Here is an 18920-nt window from a genome sequence, read left to right as displayed (position 1 = left end):
TGTTGGACGGCTGACTTCCTCAGAGCCTCCCATGTAGAAACATTTACTGAAAATGTCTTAATGGTAAAATGTTCTCAGAGTTTTGGATGCAGCAGGAATGTTGAAGTTAGATTTGACCTCCTGCTGACTGTGAGAGCAGCGCAGTGAGTTTTGAGCAGGAGAGAAAAGCTCTGATTTGATCTCCGCACTAAAAGGCCCGGCTGTCAGCTTCTGAGCTGGATGTTTTCTAACCAGAGACCCGGTGGGACACGGTGACATTTGTCTGATGGAGGGAGGGGGCAGGAGGGACGAGCCTGGGCGCAGAGGTTGATGCGACGGAGCGAGGGATGAGAGCGGAAAGAGAGGTGACATTCGAGTGACTTTGTAAAGGTCTGTCGCTGAGAAAGAGATAGAGAAGTGGAGAAAAGGAGAGAAAACAGAGGATGTCTCATCAACCTGAGATGTCACTTCCTGGACCCTTCCTCACCTCCCTCCACCTTTCTCTTTATCAGCTGAGTCAATGAAACATCTTATCCCTCCTCCATCTCTGCATCCCTCATTCTTCTAGTTTTACATTCTGCTCTCTCTCTTTAATCTCTCCTTCGAGAGCCGGGCAGGATGGTAATTAGAAAGCCAGCACACACACACACACTTTCTCACACTGTGCTCTGTGAAGTCTTTCATGTCGACACACACACACACACACACACACACACACACACACACACACACACACACACACACACACACACACACACACACACACACACACACACACACACACACACACACACAAACACACACATAAGTCCTGGTCCTGAACAGACAGAAAAAGACGAGTAGAAGAGAATATTAAGGAAGGAGAATCAATAGATTCATTTCCTGGTGCTGACAGGGGTTGATCTCTCACTGGACTCATAACCCTTAGAGTGTGTGGTGTGTGTGTGTGTGTGTGTGTGTGTGTGTGTGTGTGTGTGTGTGTGTGTGTGTGTGTGTGTGTGTGTGTGTGTGTGTGTGTGTGTGTGTGTGAGAGAGAGGAAGAGAGAGAGAGAGGTGACGGATAAAACCAGTCAGGTTATTCTTGCCCTGGGGCAGATTTGAGTAGAAGGAGGGAGCGATGTAAAAATACAATTTTTACCAAATTTACCAAAGTTACCAAACCAACCAAATTTTTACAAAATTTACCTCCCGCTTCCCCCCCGATCGTGTGTTAGAGGAAGAGGAGGAGGAGGAAGGAAGAGAGGAGGAGGAGGAGGAGAAGGAGGAGGAAGAGAGAAGGAAATGTCGATCTGTTATCTCTGTGCTTTGGTTCTCAAAGATTCTTTGACTTTTCTGCCAGCGCAGCACGATGAACTGAAACCTGAGCCGGTGAGATATGAAAAAAAATATGGGAGGAGGAGGATGAGGATGAGGATGAGGAGGAGGAGGAGGAGGAGGAGGAGGAGGAGGAGGATGATGAGCAGGAGGATGAGGAGCAAGGGGAGGAGAGGAGGAAGAGGAGGCAGTGCTGAAATTGAGAGCAGCCTCTTGGCTAACTGCACCACAAAAACCATCTTTAAACTCTCACTTCCTTCATTTCCTTCTCTTTCTTTCCCTTTAACACTTCCTTCTTTCATTTTATAGAACAGCTTTAGCGAGAGAGGACATCGATATGGAGAGAGAGAGAGAGTAAAGGGGATGATATCCTCCAAACGGAGTCCGGATCAGAAGTCGATCTTGCAACCAGTACGAGGAGTGGAGCGTCTGAACATGAAGCGCCGGCTCAACCAACTCACCCACAAATATCCTCTTTTTTAGATGTACAAAGAAAGACAGAGCACGTTACTCTGCTGCTCTACACAGAGTCGACTAGTCAAAGATATGAAGGGCATGTTGATGATGTCAGGGGGGAAGAAACTGTTGTGATTGACCGTTTGAAGTGTAAGAAGCTTAAACAGGATTGAGAAAAATAATCACTTGCTGATAATTTTGCAATAATACAAAACAATGAAACCAATTCAAGTCCAATCTGGGATGGAATTATTAACACTTGTGAACAAAACAGATTTTTATGACCAGATCAGATTTATGCTGAAGATTAGGAATAAAATGTTGGCGCTGGTAAAGGTGACAGGCAGCAGCAGAGTGAAAAAATAAGATTTATTTTTGTGCCTTTAATGGAGAGATAGGACAGTGGATAGAGTCTGAAATCAGGGAGAGAGAGAGAGAGGAATGACATGCAGGACAGGAGCCACAGGTGGGACTTGAACCTGGGTCGCCCGCTTGGAGAACCACAGCCACCACATCGCGTGTACTAACCACTGGGCCACCAGCGCCCCGGTCTGATTTTTAACACATTTTTGTCTATGTTCTGATGTATCCTGCACTTCTTTTCTTCTCTCCAGTATCAGTCTGTAAGGACTTGGGTTGGGAACCGGAGGGTCGCCGGTTCAAGTCCCGGAGTGGAGCAAAATATTGGTTGGTCTGGTAGCTGGAGAGGTGCCAGTTCACTTCCTGAGCACTGCCGAGTCAAGTCGAGTCAGGTTTATCAATATAGCACATTTCATAGGACATGCATAGACTCAATGTGGTGCCCTTGAGCAAGGCACCAACCCCCCCCCCCCCCCGACCCAAACCAGCTCAGGAGAACTCACTGTGGGCAGACATCTCTCCAAAGTTTGTGTCTTGAGTTAAAGATTCATGTTGTTTCTTTACTCAAGACATCTTTGCATCGCTGTCTTTGTCGACCTCTGACTCAGGAGGTCAACACAAATACTACAAATGTTTTCCTCTGTGCCGTCTTCCCTTCCTCTCTAACTACGTAACATGTTGACTTGTAATGTCTGCTATGATTGAAGCTACAGCACATTCATAGATTGACTTCCTGTGTAAACATACAGCTTCCATTATCAAGCTTTCATCTGTTTCTCACAGCTCCACTTTTATTCTTCCACTTTTGATACGCTCTGTAACTGTCACTGCTCCTTCTGTCACTGCAACAAGCTGCTTCAGCTATCAGCGGCAGAGGCTCTGCTGGAGGGGAAGTTCAAGTCATCAGTCTATTTGGTCTGTAATGCGTAATGTGTCTGTCTGAGCTGTGCCCCCCCTGCAGCATGGGCAGCACTGATAACCGCAGCGATGGCCACTGAACTTCACTGAACTTCTTACATTTTCTCTGCCCCCATTCATCATGCCATTATGATATGGGCAGCAGCCGCCCGCCTGCAGGGAACAGCCTGCAGCTTTTTGGACTGGAATATCAGCGGTCAGGAAAACGAATGAGTGACCCCTCCTCTATCCCCTCGACAACGTCCATGATGAACCCCGGAGCTACTGCTGCCCAAAATCAGCTGACTGCAGCCGCTCAGTTAACACAGTTAACACAGTTAACACAGTTAACACAGTTGAGCAGGATTGGACAGCTGCCACATGTGAATGTGAAGCAGGGTGGTGAATAACAGCAGGCATGCTCGCTCCTCTTTCCCTGAAAAGATCATAGGCAACGCTAGGGGAGGGGCTTGGGTGTGCTGGAGACATGTAGCTGCATTTTATTTTATTTTATTTTATTTTATTTTATTTTATTTTATTTTATTCAGTCTTGTTTTCAGCATCCAACAGCTCCCAGTCACACTTGTTTTCCTCTCCGCTCTCTCTCCTCTCCTCTCATAATATTGCATCAGTTTACACAGTTTACAATGGATGTGCCAAAACCCACAATGCATGCTGGGTTTCTATTCAACACATAAAACAGCACACGCTGCTTCTGCTGACTAGAATCAACGGCTTGTGGAAAGAAAACACACGCAGTGACAGTGAGGGAAAACAAAAAGCGACGGGTAAATATGTGAAACAAACACGGCTTATTAGATAAGATCTACAACTCAGAACCCTGTGTCCTTTAAATGATGCAACACTTTTGGTTCTATGCAACAAAGGAGAGGCTTCACTTTAGTTCTCTGCCTTCATGTTGTACAGCACAGACAGGTTCAAATCAGCTTCTGTCGTTTCCATCCAGCTGAAAACATCCGTTGCTTGTTAACATGTTTGCCTGCAGACTTTGGAGCGAGCTGCTAATGAAGTTTGTTTTTTAGCTGGATAACTTCAAGTGTCTGTAAGGGCGAACTCGCATGAGGCATTCTGTACCATGTCCGTGCACATTTGATCCCCAAAGTCCAGCTCGTTTAACCAGTGTGAGTGCTCATTGGTCCTGCTCATGCACGGTGCAGTTGCTCATGCATGTGTAGTGTTGTGTCTGTATCTGACTAAAAATGACTCAAAATAAGCCACAAAGTCAGTAAGATGCTGTCATGTTCTCTGTGTTGTTGTCTGATGTGTGGACTCGTTTTTTTAAACACAAGATACACAGATGTCGGCGTAATCCCTGGACGCGGTTCCCCGAGACGTTACAAGAAGTTCTTGAGACTTGGCCAGATCCTGATGTCAGGTTCTGTCGACGTATCAGAGCAAAGCATGGAGCAAAGTTTAAGGACACGCCCTATTCTGTCCTCAATGTGTGTGTGTCTGTACACAAAATGACAGATATCTTACAGACTTCGAGAGAAATGAGAGGCTGGAGTAAATTCAAAATGCTTTCATTGTAAAACTGAAAAAATACAAAATAAAAACAAGCACAAATTAAAGGCTGCTATCTTAAACATTAGCATTTTTAGCTTGTAAATGATCTGTCTTTAAACTATACAAAATGCATCAAATATATCAAATAGTTTGTATGTATAAATATAAAGATCTGTTCTTGTGAATAAACTTACATGGGATGCTTTTCAAGGCACACAGGCAGAAAGAAAAGAAAAAGCTGGCTTGTGCTGCAGGCCAACCACATGGAACATAAATGAAGCCCCTCCCAACTAGAGTCTCATAACTGAGTCACATGACTTAAAATGACCAATCAGAAAATACAGTGAAAAAGAGCAAAATTAAATTATCTCAAATGACCAGCAGGGGGAAACAGAATTAAAATGAATTGAAACATTCCTGCTATACATGACACTCCCACCCTGGCAGCTCTTTCAAGGAAACGCCAGAGCTGGCCAATCGGAGGAGAGTGGGCACGTTGGAGGGTGGGTCTTAAAGAGACAGTAGCAGAAATGAAGCGTTTCAGGCAGAGGTTGTAATAAGGGATTTTACTGATGCTAGTATAAGATAAATAAGGAGGTTTTTGAGCTACACATCTTGCAACACTACTCACTAGGTCTCCCAGACTGACAGCATTTCTGGTGAAAGTGAGGATAACAGATCTCCCTTAAAAATGAGGCACACCTTGTATCACAAAAATCCCCCCGATTTCCAAAAATGATCAGCTTTCTGTAGCTTTCAGTTTTATATTTGGAGAGGATAAGGAATCATCTTGCTTCTCTTCTGCTCCACACCTGTTTTTTCATTTTAGCGTGCGATGCAAGTGACACATCAGATACTCAAAGACTCATTATACCTGAAATGTGTGGAACATTTTAGCAGTCTAGACTCGGGGGGAAAACCGATGAAGTATAACACTCCTAACTTCCTAAAAAAAAACAATATTACATAAATATATCAGCTCACCCCCTCGCCGTGTGCATCGCCGTCTGCCTTCAGGAATTACATCACATTAAAGAAGCAAACATGTCATTTTAAGGGGTCTTTAAGAACACTGAGATGAAGAAGAGCCGCATGGTGCTCAGCGGAGACGAGGCCTGAGAGTGACAGTAATTACAACAATGAATGTGGAGTGCTGCAGAGTACAGTGCGGCGGCGCCTCAGTGTGTGATGATGAACAGCTCGGTGCTCGCTCTCTAAGCCTGCATGGGACCAGACTGCAGAGGCGGGGCAGAGAGGGCAGAGTGGGCGTCATGAGTCTCTTCTATTACAATATTCAGTGGAGAGGCCAGAGAGCTGCTCTCGTGTTACAAAATGTTTTGCACTTAAAGTCAAAAGTATAAGTACAGGCACTGTGGGATGGAATGGCGCTCTTACTTGAGTCATGGATTATAAGAGGAGGCTCGAAGAGCTGCCGTTTAAAAGAAAAAAAAACCACACACTGCACTGCCGGCTCATAATTAAATTTAATTTGCATATATTTAGAGAGTGTGAGCAGAAGGCCAGCAGAGATAACTTTTCTGAATAATGACTGGATGCACTGAGGGTCTCTGGACCTTCCTGAGATGATTTAACAACTAAAAAGTTAGATTTCAGTTTTATGCTGAGTTTGATTTGAACGTTTCTTTAGAATTTAAATCAGAGATAACGTCCAGTTTCACACCAGTATCTCAGACCGCAACCTGTCAACTCTGGTAGAACCCCTTAAAGGCTTTATATGTGATGTTTTGATCCAGCAGATGTCGCCCTTGAGCACCAGCATGAAACCAAAACAACTTGCACTGCATTGTTGTGTTAGCATGCTAATGCTAGCGATCTTTATTATGCTGGTATCTTCACACTGCATGTAAATTTACCTGAAATGAGCGTGATCTAGAAACACAGTTAAGCAGTGAGTACAGTATGTTATTCTTCTTTTCTCTAGTCCCTCAATTAAACTACTTTTATACACGAGGGGAGGAGTCAGCCAGCCGTCCCGGCGATGTAAACAAACTGAAGATAGGACTCATAGAAATCGCATATAAAGCCTTTAATTGATGTGCTCCACCCTTTGCATGACTTTTTTTGCTGCACATGTTGCACTTTGTTGTGCCGTCATTTTTTATTGTAGCTTAGCTAAACCTTTTTGTCTCTAGCTAGGGTCTGACCATAACTGTGTTGACATGCTGCGTCACAAATGACGTCATGTTACGTCTGCACAGCAGGTCCAGGCAGATAACTTTATTTTTTATGCACAGCTGAATTCTCACTGAAGTTTAATCCTGAAAGATTTCTTTATTTTTTTATCTGTAAATTTTATTTCATTCAAACAAACTATAAAGTTAAGAAAAACAAACAAACATAAAATCTCAAATTTGGAATGAAAAGGAGCAGAAAGAAGACTAATCTTATAATATCTGCCCCTCTTTCACAAAGCATTAATTAAAACAAAACAAAACACTTAATTTTGCTGTAAGGAACTGAAAAGGAGTGGTTAGTTAGCGCTGTTGCCTCACAGTGAGGAGGTCCCTGGTTCGAATCCCCATTGAACAGGATCCTCTCTGTGTGGATTTTGCATTCCAGCTCATTTGGTTAATTTGGAGACTCTAAATTGTGTGAATGTGAGTGTGTCTGGTTGTCTGTCACTACATGTCAGCTCTGTGATTGACAGGCGACCACAGTCCAAGGTGTAAGCCCCGCAACATCAGCTGTGACTGAGCCCATCCCCCCTGCCAACCCAAAGAGGAAAAGCGGCATAAATAATGGATGGATGGATCGGAAAATAATGTGTCTTAATGATTCCACAGATTTCTAAAATAGGCAGCTCCAGGTGGAAATCAGTTCTTGATACCAAAGCCTACTGACCAGTGTTGCAGAAGGTTATTTTGGAGGTGTGGTTTAATCTTTCGGGAACAAGCATCCTGTGTTTCAAACGTCTCCACCACCTGAATCCTCTCATCCTCTCCGTGCGTCTATATTACAATGTATTGTTACAAATGAATTGCGTAACACTTCTTTGGTATGAGAACAGTAAATGAGGGAACATTAGGCTCGTTCTGACACTCCTAATCAACAAACTGATCAACCCCTCCTCTTCCTCTGCAGGCAGCTCCTCTCTAACAACCACATGGTATATAAATGCTGAACTCAAGGGAAACAACAAAAGACGGTTAAAAAGCAGGAGAGAAACATTTTGTTGTAGTTCCCAAAAAAAAACACCTCAGATTTTCCCAGCCGAGCCCGAGAATCAAACTGCTGACCTTTGAAACAGGAGAAGGCTGCATCTCTGTGCCTGCAGGCGGCCACAGCAGAGAGAACATTAAAAGAAAAAGGAGAGGCCGAGAACACAGAAGTATACCTGCTGTAAATACTGCAGATGCTCCGAAAAAGTACAAGAAATAAAATCCCTCTTGTTCTGTTTGCTCTGCACGGTTCACAGAGAGAAGAAGCTGAAGAAGCAAACAGGAACGAGGAACACTCTTTACTCTTATCTCAGATCGAAAGGCTTTTATATTTGACTAAAATATTAATCTGGGTCGCTTAAGATGAATGCAAACCATGCATACATGAGCAGATTCATTGTGTGTTTGTGACGTTGGCTTTTTTAGTTAAGAGTGAAATCTGATAAGAAAACAAAGAAACAGGAGAAACATGCATCAGCTGTTTGGATTAATATAAGGTTTCATTTAGGTTGCATTGATTTGAGAGACTTATTCTTCTTCTGCAATAAAATATAAATCATAAAAATGTTGTAGAGAGATTTGCTGCACTGACATCGCTGAGAATAAAGTTTCATTAGCTTAAGAGATCAAAATGACTTGAAAAGGTTTTGATTTTGAGCCATCAGTAGGATAGTGGTTAGCGTACAGGCTATAGTCCTTCAAGCAGACGTCCCGGGTTCGAATCCCAAATGTGGCTCCTTTCCCGCATGTCATTCCCCACTCTCTCTCTCTCCTGGTCTCTGACTCAAAAAGCCCCAAAACAAACCCTCACATGTTTTTTTGTATTTTGGGTGAAATATGTTTAGAAAGCTGTGGAAAGCTATAAGATTTAGATTTTTGGTCGCGGGTAGCCTAGTGGTTAATGCGGTTGCCTCATGTACGGAGGCTGAAGTCCATGAAGCGGGCAGATTGTGGGTCCTTTCCAGCATGTCATTCCCCACTCACTCTCTCTGGTACAAATCAAACTTTAACTAGACATGGGAACGCTGCAGGACTCTCTGGAGAGGCTGCACTGGGACATCATTTTACCACATAATGACGACGCCATGTTCCCAGTTACATTGGACATTTTACAGGATAGAAGATGATGCTGTGTTACAATTCCTGTAAAAGATCTGCTGCCTTAACAGGGTTTCATGCAGACATAAGATATCAAAGTAGATATAAATGTAGTGGATGAGGGCAGGATGGTTCATTTTCCTTCTTTATTTTTTGTGTTTTACCTCAACTTTTAATCGACTTCTTGAAGGTTTTATTGGATGTCTTTTTGCTTTTTCCCTTTGTCATTATGTTCTGATGTCTTGTGTACAGACATTTAAATCGTTTGTTGTCTTCCCTTCTCACATGTCAACCATCTTCCTGAATCCACGTGAACGCAGCTTGAATGTAACGTTAGATTCTCTGCAGTCGTCTCATCAGCTGATTCTTCTGGCTCGACTCTCTCGACTCTCTTTATGCTTTGAGGGGAATGCAACTGAAGATGTAGAATTGAAACCAAAGGCCTCTGTTTTTCGTTTGGGGTGGGGTATTTTCGCTGGATAAGAAAGCTAAAGAGAGACAGGACATGTTGGGAGGAGAGAGAGGGGGAATGACATGCAGCAAAGGGCCGAGGTCAGATTCAAAACAATGGCGAGCTCCTCGCTGCACTGAGGACTATATCTGTACATTGGGTGCATGACATAACTGCTAGGCTATCCAGTGCCCCCAAATCAACAGGTTTTAGGTTAACTATGTGACAATAACAACCAACAGGAAGATGGTGTGGTGTAATGTTTGTCAAAGCTGGAAAAATGTCAACAATCAATGTTTTTAAACCAATGTTAAGTGTGAATTTGTAACTCCATTTATATCAGACGGATACTCGGTGTTAAAGAAGTTTAACTCCAGACTCCACTGACAGAAAAATAAAGAAGTACAGTTACATTTAAAGGTTTGGGGACCGGTGCCACACTGACGTCTTTCATGTGAGGACAGACGCCCTGACATTACAGCTGTTTTTAAAACGATCGATGTCTCTGACTGAACGATAACATGTCTGCTTGTAATCGTACAGATGATGAACGGGGTCATCGAACGCAAGCTGGTGGGTGGAGATAAAAACAAAAATAAAGTCTTCTCTGCTCTGAAGAGGAGGAGGGTCATTAGCTGACACCGTGCTGCTGCATCTGTCTCACATCCCGCTGAGAGAAACAAACCCTCCCCCGCCGTGGGGAAAACCATTAGGGTCACCCACCACGGATCAATCACAATAATCTATTTCTGCTCTTCACCCGCAGCTCCCTCACGCTAAGAGGCTACAAAACGACAAAACGGTCACTTGAGCCCTTTTTGGTTCTTTTAGTTGAAATTGAGAATTGAGGCCGTGGACACATTTCAAACCCGTCATCTGTCGGCCCTCCAAATGCTCCGTAATGGCACTCAATTATGCATTCTGAACGACGTTGCTATGGTTACGGAGCTGGCTAAGTGGCTGATGGGACCATCCAGTGGTCGCTGGGTGTCGTGGGCTGATGGAGGGTCCACTTGGCAGCTCCAGCCCTGAAACATGCTCTGAAATCGACATCTGGTGATTAGGATGTGCAAATCAAGTCAACAAGCTGCTGCTCCGGAGGATTTCTGGGTTTTGGAGACAGACCAGAAGCTTCCTTCAGGGGAAACTCGAGCTCTCTGCAAAAATGAGCCTTTTAATGAAAAATGTGTCACTGAAATGATGATGAGTCCAACTCTCCATTTTCCACACACTCTGAGCAGTATGTAACTCTAACACCTAGTGTTTAAAATGGGTACTGCAGTCTAAATTATAAACATCATAGAGAGCTGTCTCCCCCCCCTCCTCTCTAGAGTGGATGCTCACTCAGGTCACCATGTGGTGGACTCTGAAGCTTCAGTGTTTATCCAGCTCTGCATGGGTCTGTAAACCTTTCTGTGTTCTAACCTCTCTCCATTTTTCAAAAGCATCTCCAATATTGATCCTAGTTTGAGCACGTTTCTGCTCGTGGAGCTTATTAGAAACATGCAGAGGCTTTTTAGGTCGGGTACAATCACTTCTATCTGAACCACTTCTCTTGACCGCTTCCATCGCTGCAACACCTGTTGACCTGATAACTGCTCTCATATCTGACAAACCGAGGGGCGTCCAAAACGGCTGTGTGGGGGAGGTGCCTTAAAACCTGCCTACCTTCTCTGGTCCAAACAAATCCAGAGCATTCAGGAGCAGAATCTAAAGTTAGAAGGAGGACATACTGGCTGCTGCATTGTTGTCAGAGAAGCCAGCACTTCAACATAGCATGTTTCCTTAATGATCAGATAGTAAGCTCACGTTTTCCTTCAGACTGGCTTGTCATCAATTTTAGAATACAATTCAAGATTCTTGTTCTTACTTTTAAAGCCCTGCATGGACAGGCACCGGGACTATATCACAGAACTTTTAAGGCCTCAGGGGGTGTTCACACTTGACTTCTTTTTTCAGAGACATACATAGCATGTTTTTCTTAATATCATGACAACGATATCTTACAGATTGGAACTTCAAAGGAAGGAGGAAATGCAAATGAAAAGTGTGTCAAATCAGGACACTTTTTTTGCGGCTCAGAGATATGGACACCACTTTGAGGTTTTTTGCGTGAAGGAACAAGATTGTATCGTTAAGATCTCCTGTGTTTGACTTCTTTTTTTAGAATACGGATTTGTGCTCATGTGTACTTGTGTAAGCTTTAGAGCATCTCAGGAGGTGTTACTGAGTAATGCAAAAGTAATGTAACTAGTAGTGTAACATTATTGGGTAAGTACCCCAACACTGGTTGTAACAGGTTTTGTGAAAAAGACTGCAATGGCTGCAGAGTTGTCCTCTGAGGTAAATCATCTCTACTAAACGTTCTTATCATCATCATTGACATGCATAAATTGATAATTTAAGTGTCTGACAACTTAACAGAAAGAATCCCAGAGATTGACATCTTTGTTGTTGTTGTTCATTCAAACACAGCCGTCACATCGCTGTCTGCCCTTAAAGCACCAGACTTGACAAATCAGTCATTTTACCTTGCAGCCTAGGAGAGTTGTTTGTCTTCTGCTGCTTTAGTGTTGAACAGAATATTAACTCACAAACCCGTGTTCTGCGAGGTAAAATGACTGCTTTTATAAATGGAGTCTGGCGGTGTAAAGGCTGTTTCTGTTTCAAATACGATTCTTCCTCTTCAACAGAAAAAGCTCCATCTCTGCAGGGATCCCTCCTGGTATGTTGTGAGACACTAAGAAGAACAATCTGAGCCTGTCAGCGACAGAAACAACAACTTTTAGTGGAGGTAGTTTGATTTCAGGCATCTGTCTCCGATGTTTAAATTGCAGCCTGCAGGTTAAAGACATCTGGAAAAATTCCAAACTTTTCTGTTCATTCTTTTATTTTCACTTGCTTGATTTAATTTTAGTCAGCTACATGTTCCCTTTATAAAAACGGTTTTGTCGTATTTTTGGCTTGATTTCTAAAAAAATTGTTTCAGCCGCAAATGATCACTTAACCGCTCCAATCACGATGAAACCACAATTGTGATGTTGTTTTGGCAGCCAAATCATCATTTATTTTCTGTCTACACTTTCGTTCCTCGCTGAGCAGCTCTCTTCCAAAAAACAAACAAACAACAACAACCTGAAACAGCCTGAAAACCCCTGAAACAGCTTCCTACGCGAGGAAGACCTTGGTGATACCAACCCACACAGGGACGATCTCTGAGTAAAGACAGAGAGAAAGGACACACACACACACACACACACACACACACACACACACACACACACACACACACACACACACACACACACACACACACACACACACACACACACAGTTCCTGCACTTGTTTTTTTTTCACCTTCTAAGTATAAACGCACAAATATATGTACATAAACCTAACCGACAGACAAAAACAAACGAAAATAAAACAAACCTATCTGCCATGCAAATTAGCAAACTCAACACACACACACACACACACACACACACACACACACACACACACACACACAGTAAGGAAACAACATGTTGTACACATCGTTAGGAACACAGTCAGCTGTTAATGGAGTGACCTGGAGACCTCCAATATGGCTGCCATATGTAACACCTTACTTCCCCTTTGCTGCCACCTCTGAGTGTGCAAAGCAACCTGAGACTGTTTTCAAATTTTCTTTTCCTTAGTGAGTGAAACACTCCGACATCACTCCAATGTCGTCCCTCAGCCACCTCACGACTCGGACACTCTTCATAAACATAACATAACACATAACAACACATTAAAGACCGGGTCGGTCATTTCCTCCAGATTCACTTTTTCAGATTCTGGTGTAAATTGTCTTTAGGTCCTGACAGAAATGAATAACTCATGTTCTCTGAAAAAGGAACAAAGAAAATCCTTCATCTGTATCAGTTTGTAAGTCTGTAAAAACTTGTCAATGTCTGCCACGAGGTACCAATCTGATGAACCAATCAGACGCCTCCCTGTCTCCCTGCTCATTCTCTACCCCTCACATGCACGCCATTGGTCCACTTCTGGACCAAAAATGTTACAAGACAGCGTCGAGAAATGACCTGAGAGAAGTTCCTGCAGTGAAAACATTCTCTGTGTTCAGACTTCTCAAACCCTTCAGCAGCCGCACACACACTCACACACACACACTTCCTCTTACCTGTATATGAGTATATCATCTGTGGAGCTGTTGTACTGGATCTGGTACATGCGGACCCCTGGTATGTGGTTCTGCGGGGGCCATCTGATGGTAGCCGAGCCGGACGTTAGATCGGACACGCTGACCCTCTGCTGGTCGGAGCGCGCCTGACCTCCGCTGATGTTCGACTTTATAGACGTGGGGATGTCCGAAGGCCCCGGGTCCGGGTCCAGCTTCGGGTCGTAGTGTGGCGACGGGTTGACGACTAACTCGACAGGAGCCGTCGCCTCTCCAGCTGCATTTGAGGCTATGCATGTGAACTTTCCAGAATCCTACAAATCAGCAGAAAAGAGAAGAGGCCCAACATTTACCCTTGATTTGATTTGAGTCATACTGTGTGGAACTTATAATACTCGTCAAGCTACCTATCTTTCCTTCTCTTAAAATATCCAGTGTATTACTTTATACATTTATAGAAACATTTTGCTCTTGGAGTCTTCAAACTTATCCCATGAAGAAGTTATTTTACAGAACTTTAAAACCACTGAAGTTCGCCTGAAGGGGTTAAAAATACTCTGGATCCAATCTTGAATGTTTTGTGAAGTCAGAGTGCTCGTAGCAGTCAGCATCATTTTTTGGTTCTTTGTTGGTATGCTGGCATGGAATGATATGAAGGAAGGGAGTCGCAGACAGAACCCGAACGCGGATTGCCTGCACGAGGACCACAGACTCTGCACATGCTGAGCCAACCACTAGGCCACCGGCGCCCTGATGTTACAGACTTTGATGGTTTTTGGGAAACTCTGAAGCTTGTTGGTGGTGCTGATGGCCTCGCAGTTAGATAGCAAACCAATAACTGAGGCTATAGTCCTCCAAGTGGGTGGCCCAGGTTCAAGTAAATAGTCGATGGTAAATGGACTTGTTTACATCGAACACGTGGCTGCAGGAGCTGGGGATCTAAATTCCTGTTGAGAAACAACTGACTCTGCCGCCCCCAAGTCCGACCTGCGTCTCCCTTCCCGCATGTCATTCCCTGAGCTCTCTCCTGACTTACCTACTACATTCTCTTTTTCTATCATTAAAGGCAAAAAGCCCAAAAATGTGGGGCTCAGTTTACATCCAAAAACTACATTCAATATGTTTGCAATTAAAACTTTCACGATGCTAATGCTAATGCTAACCTCTCTGTATGGACCAATCTGACGATACAGAGAGAGAGCGACAGTGACAGGGTCAGTGATTGAATTTATACATATGGCCCAGGGTAACTTTCCATTTCATATCTAAAGAAGTGCAAATAAATCTCAGGATACGGGATTCATGTTCACCTTTGCTGTGACAAACTTTGCAGTAAAAACATTTCCGAGGACTTCGACCTGAGAAATACCTTTTGATGAGTTTGATGTTTTGAAACATAAACAGCTTAAGATTTTTGTGCTGCAGGCTAAAAGCTAACTACATTCTCTGCTTGTTTTCCCTCCAGACACAGGCAGTTAAGTATTTTTCTTGATGATGCATTTCAGTCATGCTGCATATACTTCAATTTCTCTCGATAAATATCTCTGACTTTTCACAATGTTTAGGTGTTTGAATTTCAAAGTTGGAAAGGCAATTCATATAAAGTAAGTTTTCTAAACAAATCAGAACACATAACCTCAGAACTCCTTCTGTACCTTCACTGAAGCTTTCAGGATGTCCAGAGAGCCGTTCTCGTAGCAGACGGTTCTGGACGTGTTTCCGATCAGCTTCCCGTCAGGACTGACCCAGTGAGTGGACGGCTCGGGGTCTCCGATGGACTTGCAGCGCAGACTGACCTCCTGACCCTCCATCACAAACATCTTGGAGGTGTGACGGGTGATCATGGGCGGCTCGCAGACAAACTCCTCCTGTTAGGAGAAATGAGACCCAAAACATCATGAGACACCTTCCTGAAAATGATATCAGAGGTTAGATCGACCTTTTTCATTTCTGGCACATGTTTATTCTTTAAAGAAAGTTTGAGAATTGAGGGGTTGACTAACAAAAAAAAGAGAAAAGAAGTTTGAATGCAACATCAACCCATGCTACTATTTGTATGATGAAGTTATGCAAAATTGTATCAAAGCGCAGGTCTAAACTTTGGGAAAAGTCAGAGTGCCATCCTCAACCCAGCCGTAAATCTCAGATCCTTAAATCTTACTTGACATCACTTGATTCCCCTCAAACCCGAGTAGCAGGACTTCTTTCTTTTGCTGCATCCAACAGCTGAGATCTCCCAGATGTCTCTTTGTTTCACCGTTTGATTCCAAATTATTGTGCATAACTTTTTTTTGTAAGTATGATCTGTGAATAACAACCGCCCTTACAAACTCATAAAATATTCAGGCTGCTGTTGTTGTGTAAAACATTACATTTCCTCTCCGACTCTTACGCTAGTGGTGTGTTCCTCCTGACAGAAGGAGTGCAATTGTTTGCACAGAGAGATTAAGTGATCGCAAGAGTTTTTCCAACTCTTGCAATATTTAAAACCCACCCACAGGCGCCTAAGCCTGCAGAAAGCCGAGCCAAAACCCTGGTGGAGTATTAGAGCTAGGCCGAGCAGGGCCTAGCCGAGGCTTTACCAGGGCTTACTCATCATGCCTACCACTCAGTGCATCTCCAAAAAAACCTTCTTCTTCCCCGAGTATTGTTACCAGCTGGGGATGATTGCTGACCTGATGACCGCTGGGATGCAGCGTCAAATAAAGCACTAGTGCCTTTCAGACTTGTATTACATTCTAACCCCCCCAATTTGCCGCCGTGACGCTGAGAGTGAAAGGCTGTGATTGAAGCGGCTGCTCCCATGGTGAGAGCGAGGGGGAAGTGTGAAAGTGAAATTTGCCATCAGAGGGAAAAAAGGAGCATGAATACTCATTTGGTTGTAATAAATATCTGTTTCGTCCAATTCCTCGTTGATTCCCCGTGTGAGAACACAGCTGTGTGTCAAAGAAGAAGCAATAAGCGGCGCTCATCGATCTCCAGGCGGGGACTTCCCTTGGTCGGCTGATGGCTGCAGCAGTCTCGCCTCTCTGATGGGATGCGGTGCAGGCTCACTTGTCCTTGCAGTGGGGAAAGAGGGCGATTAGCTGTCTGAGTATTAATAAGCCCAGACACTTTAGGTGACACGGAGGTCTCCGGTTCGACCTCCTTTACAAGGCTAATCCTCTTATAGTGATCCTGCAGCACCTCCGCTGAAGGAGGTCCAGGACTATTACCGGAGGTGAGGCAGAGGTCTGTGCATCATCCTCTCCTCCATGATACCAATTAATCCCGTCTTTATCTCAAGCTGTACCTCTACTTTTCATCGGAGGGGTTGGGCCCGGGGGACATCCAGGTGAGTTAAAAACCCTCGCTGTATCATCCCTCGCTCAGGCGCCATCCTGAACCCGCAGCACTTAATTCCAGCGTTATCCCCTCCCAGAATCAGCTTCGGCTACGATAGCGCGTGGAAGTATTCTCCCAGCAGGTGTTCAGATGAAGAGCAGATCAGCATCTCCTCAACCTTTAGTCCTCGCACCATCTAACTTCATTATGCAGCAGGAGCGGAGCTGCAGAGGTTTTTCTTCTTCACTCTGAGCCGCTCCGTTGATGTCTTTACTATTAACATATTAACAAGATTAAAGCATTACTCCTCCACAGAGCCAAACGAGCAGCAGCTTGTTTCTTTCTTCAGCCGGCACACTGTGGAGGTGAGTTGGGAGGCCAGATTTGTATTTAAGGTGTTAGCGCTCCAAAAACATTTGGAAATACTCCCAAGATGGACTCTCTGAAACCAGGAGGGCAATTTAAAGGATTAGTTCTGTTTTTCTTGTTTTCTGCTCGCCATGGTTTTTTATATGATATTTAATTTTATAATGATCCACACAATTTCTTCATCTTATATATGCAGTGTCAGCTTTAAGATGAGGAGAATAATAAAACTCAACAGCCATCACTGTGCCGGGTAATCTTGAAACATTTGTTGCTTCAAATGATCTTAAACTTGGCTGCACTAATAAAGAAGACATTACCATTGGCTCCGATGTATTTTCAAAAGTATTCACTTAAATTTTCCCTCTCATTTAAAACAACATTTAACACCACACAATTCCTCATATTCTTTAAGACATACTCAGCAGCCTTTTTTCTTGTTCCCAAAACCAGTAAATAAATCTGCAGACGAGCATTCAACTACAAAGCTCCCTCTGACTGGAACAATCCACCTACAAACATCAGAACAATAAATTCACTACACATTTTTAAGAAATCACTGCTACCTTTTCTCACAAAACCATGTTGCTGCTTCTCATGGTGATGTCCTCTTGCCCCTTTAATATCATATCTTTTTGTTTTCTTGATTGCAAATGTCATAATGTGCATCTACCTCTGATGATTTTGTGTACGGGTGCTGTGGCTTTGCGGGAAGGATACGTGGGCGAATGGGTGTTTGAGAGCCTTTATGTTAATGTGTGTATTTTGTGCTTGACTGTCTGTATCACACTGTACTGTTGTGTTTTTGTTTTTGTGTTGGACCCCCCCTCCAAAACAAGATGGTTCATCTCAAGGGGCAAACCATCAAATAAACAGAATTTCTCACACTAATATCAAACTGCAGGATATACCTATAAGTAGATAAAGTTGTACAACCAGGCAAATATCAATTAGACTCCAGCCTTAGTGCGCAGCAGGAGGAGGAGGAGGAGCTGAAGTAGAGCCAGAACAAAGTGGCTGGCTGACGGCAAAAGTGAGTGAGGAAATAATCCTCAACAAAGCGTACATTTACATCATGATTGATTTTTAGCTCTTTTTTTTTTTCTGCAGAGATGTATGACCTAGCTTCCTTCTTAGCACTCAACAAAGGATCTCCTGTGGGTAATACTGTAAACGTACTACAGACCAGTCAGACCAGCATCTCCTCCGATACCAGAAGTCCCGCCCCCCTGTTGATTCTGATTGGTCAGTGAGAGAGAAGTGACACCGCTGTTCTAAAAGTTGAACTCTTTTTATCTGACAGTGCTGCGAGCAAATCAACAAAAACGTCTGACTCTCTGACAGTAACGAGCGCCGTCTGAGGACACGGGCCCTAACTCGTGACTGTATTCAACATCAGATGCAGATTATTTTTAGATAAAATCTGTGATTAAGATAATACTGTAAAGGGCAGCGCTGCTGTGTGCCTGCAGTCTGAGGCTGACAGAGTCTCATAAAAAACTTGATGAAGGGCCTTGAAATGATTTTACTCAAAGTCACTTTTTAATCTGAATGAACTCAAGGTCAACCATGGTTTCTCACATCTTGGGGTCAAGTATGAGCCCCTTAAATACAAAGTGAACACTAACCTTCATAATCAATAAATAAAAAATGGAGCTGTTAACAGTCGAGCAGCTCCTGTTGTTCACAAAGACCTGGACCAGCCACATGATGTGGACTTCAGCCTCAGGTCGGCACTGTAAGGGTTAACTTCTTTATCTGCTCTGCGTGCTCATATTTCATCAAAGCTGTTTGTTTTTAATG

General features: G+C 43.6%; 1 protein-coding gene across 1 annotated transcript in view; it reads right to left on the bottom strand.

Annotated features, from left to right (window-relative positions):
- Positions 1-18920, bottom strand: part of si:cabz01090165.1 (uncharacterized protein LOC100333421 homolog) — a gene marked incomplete in the record, with an annotated part of 351393 nt that overhangs the window by 29597 nt on the left and 302876 nt on the right. The window contains 2 exon segments of the mRNA XM_065960260.1: positions 13431-13741; positions 15083-15295. Of these exon segments, the coding sequence (XP_065816332.1) occupies positions 13431-13741; positions 15083-15295 (524 nt within the window).

The sequence above is a fragment of the Labrus bergylta genome, chromosome 11 (assembly GCF_963930695.1).
Source record: "Labrus bergylta chromosome 11, fLabBer1.1, whole genome shotgun sequence".
NCBI lineage: Eukaryota > Metazoa > Chordata > Actinopteri > Labriformes > Labridae > Labrus > Labrus bergylta.
Note: the sequence above shows the minus strand (reverse complement) of the source record. Positions and strands in the feature narration are given on the sequence as shown.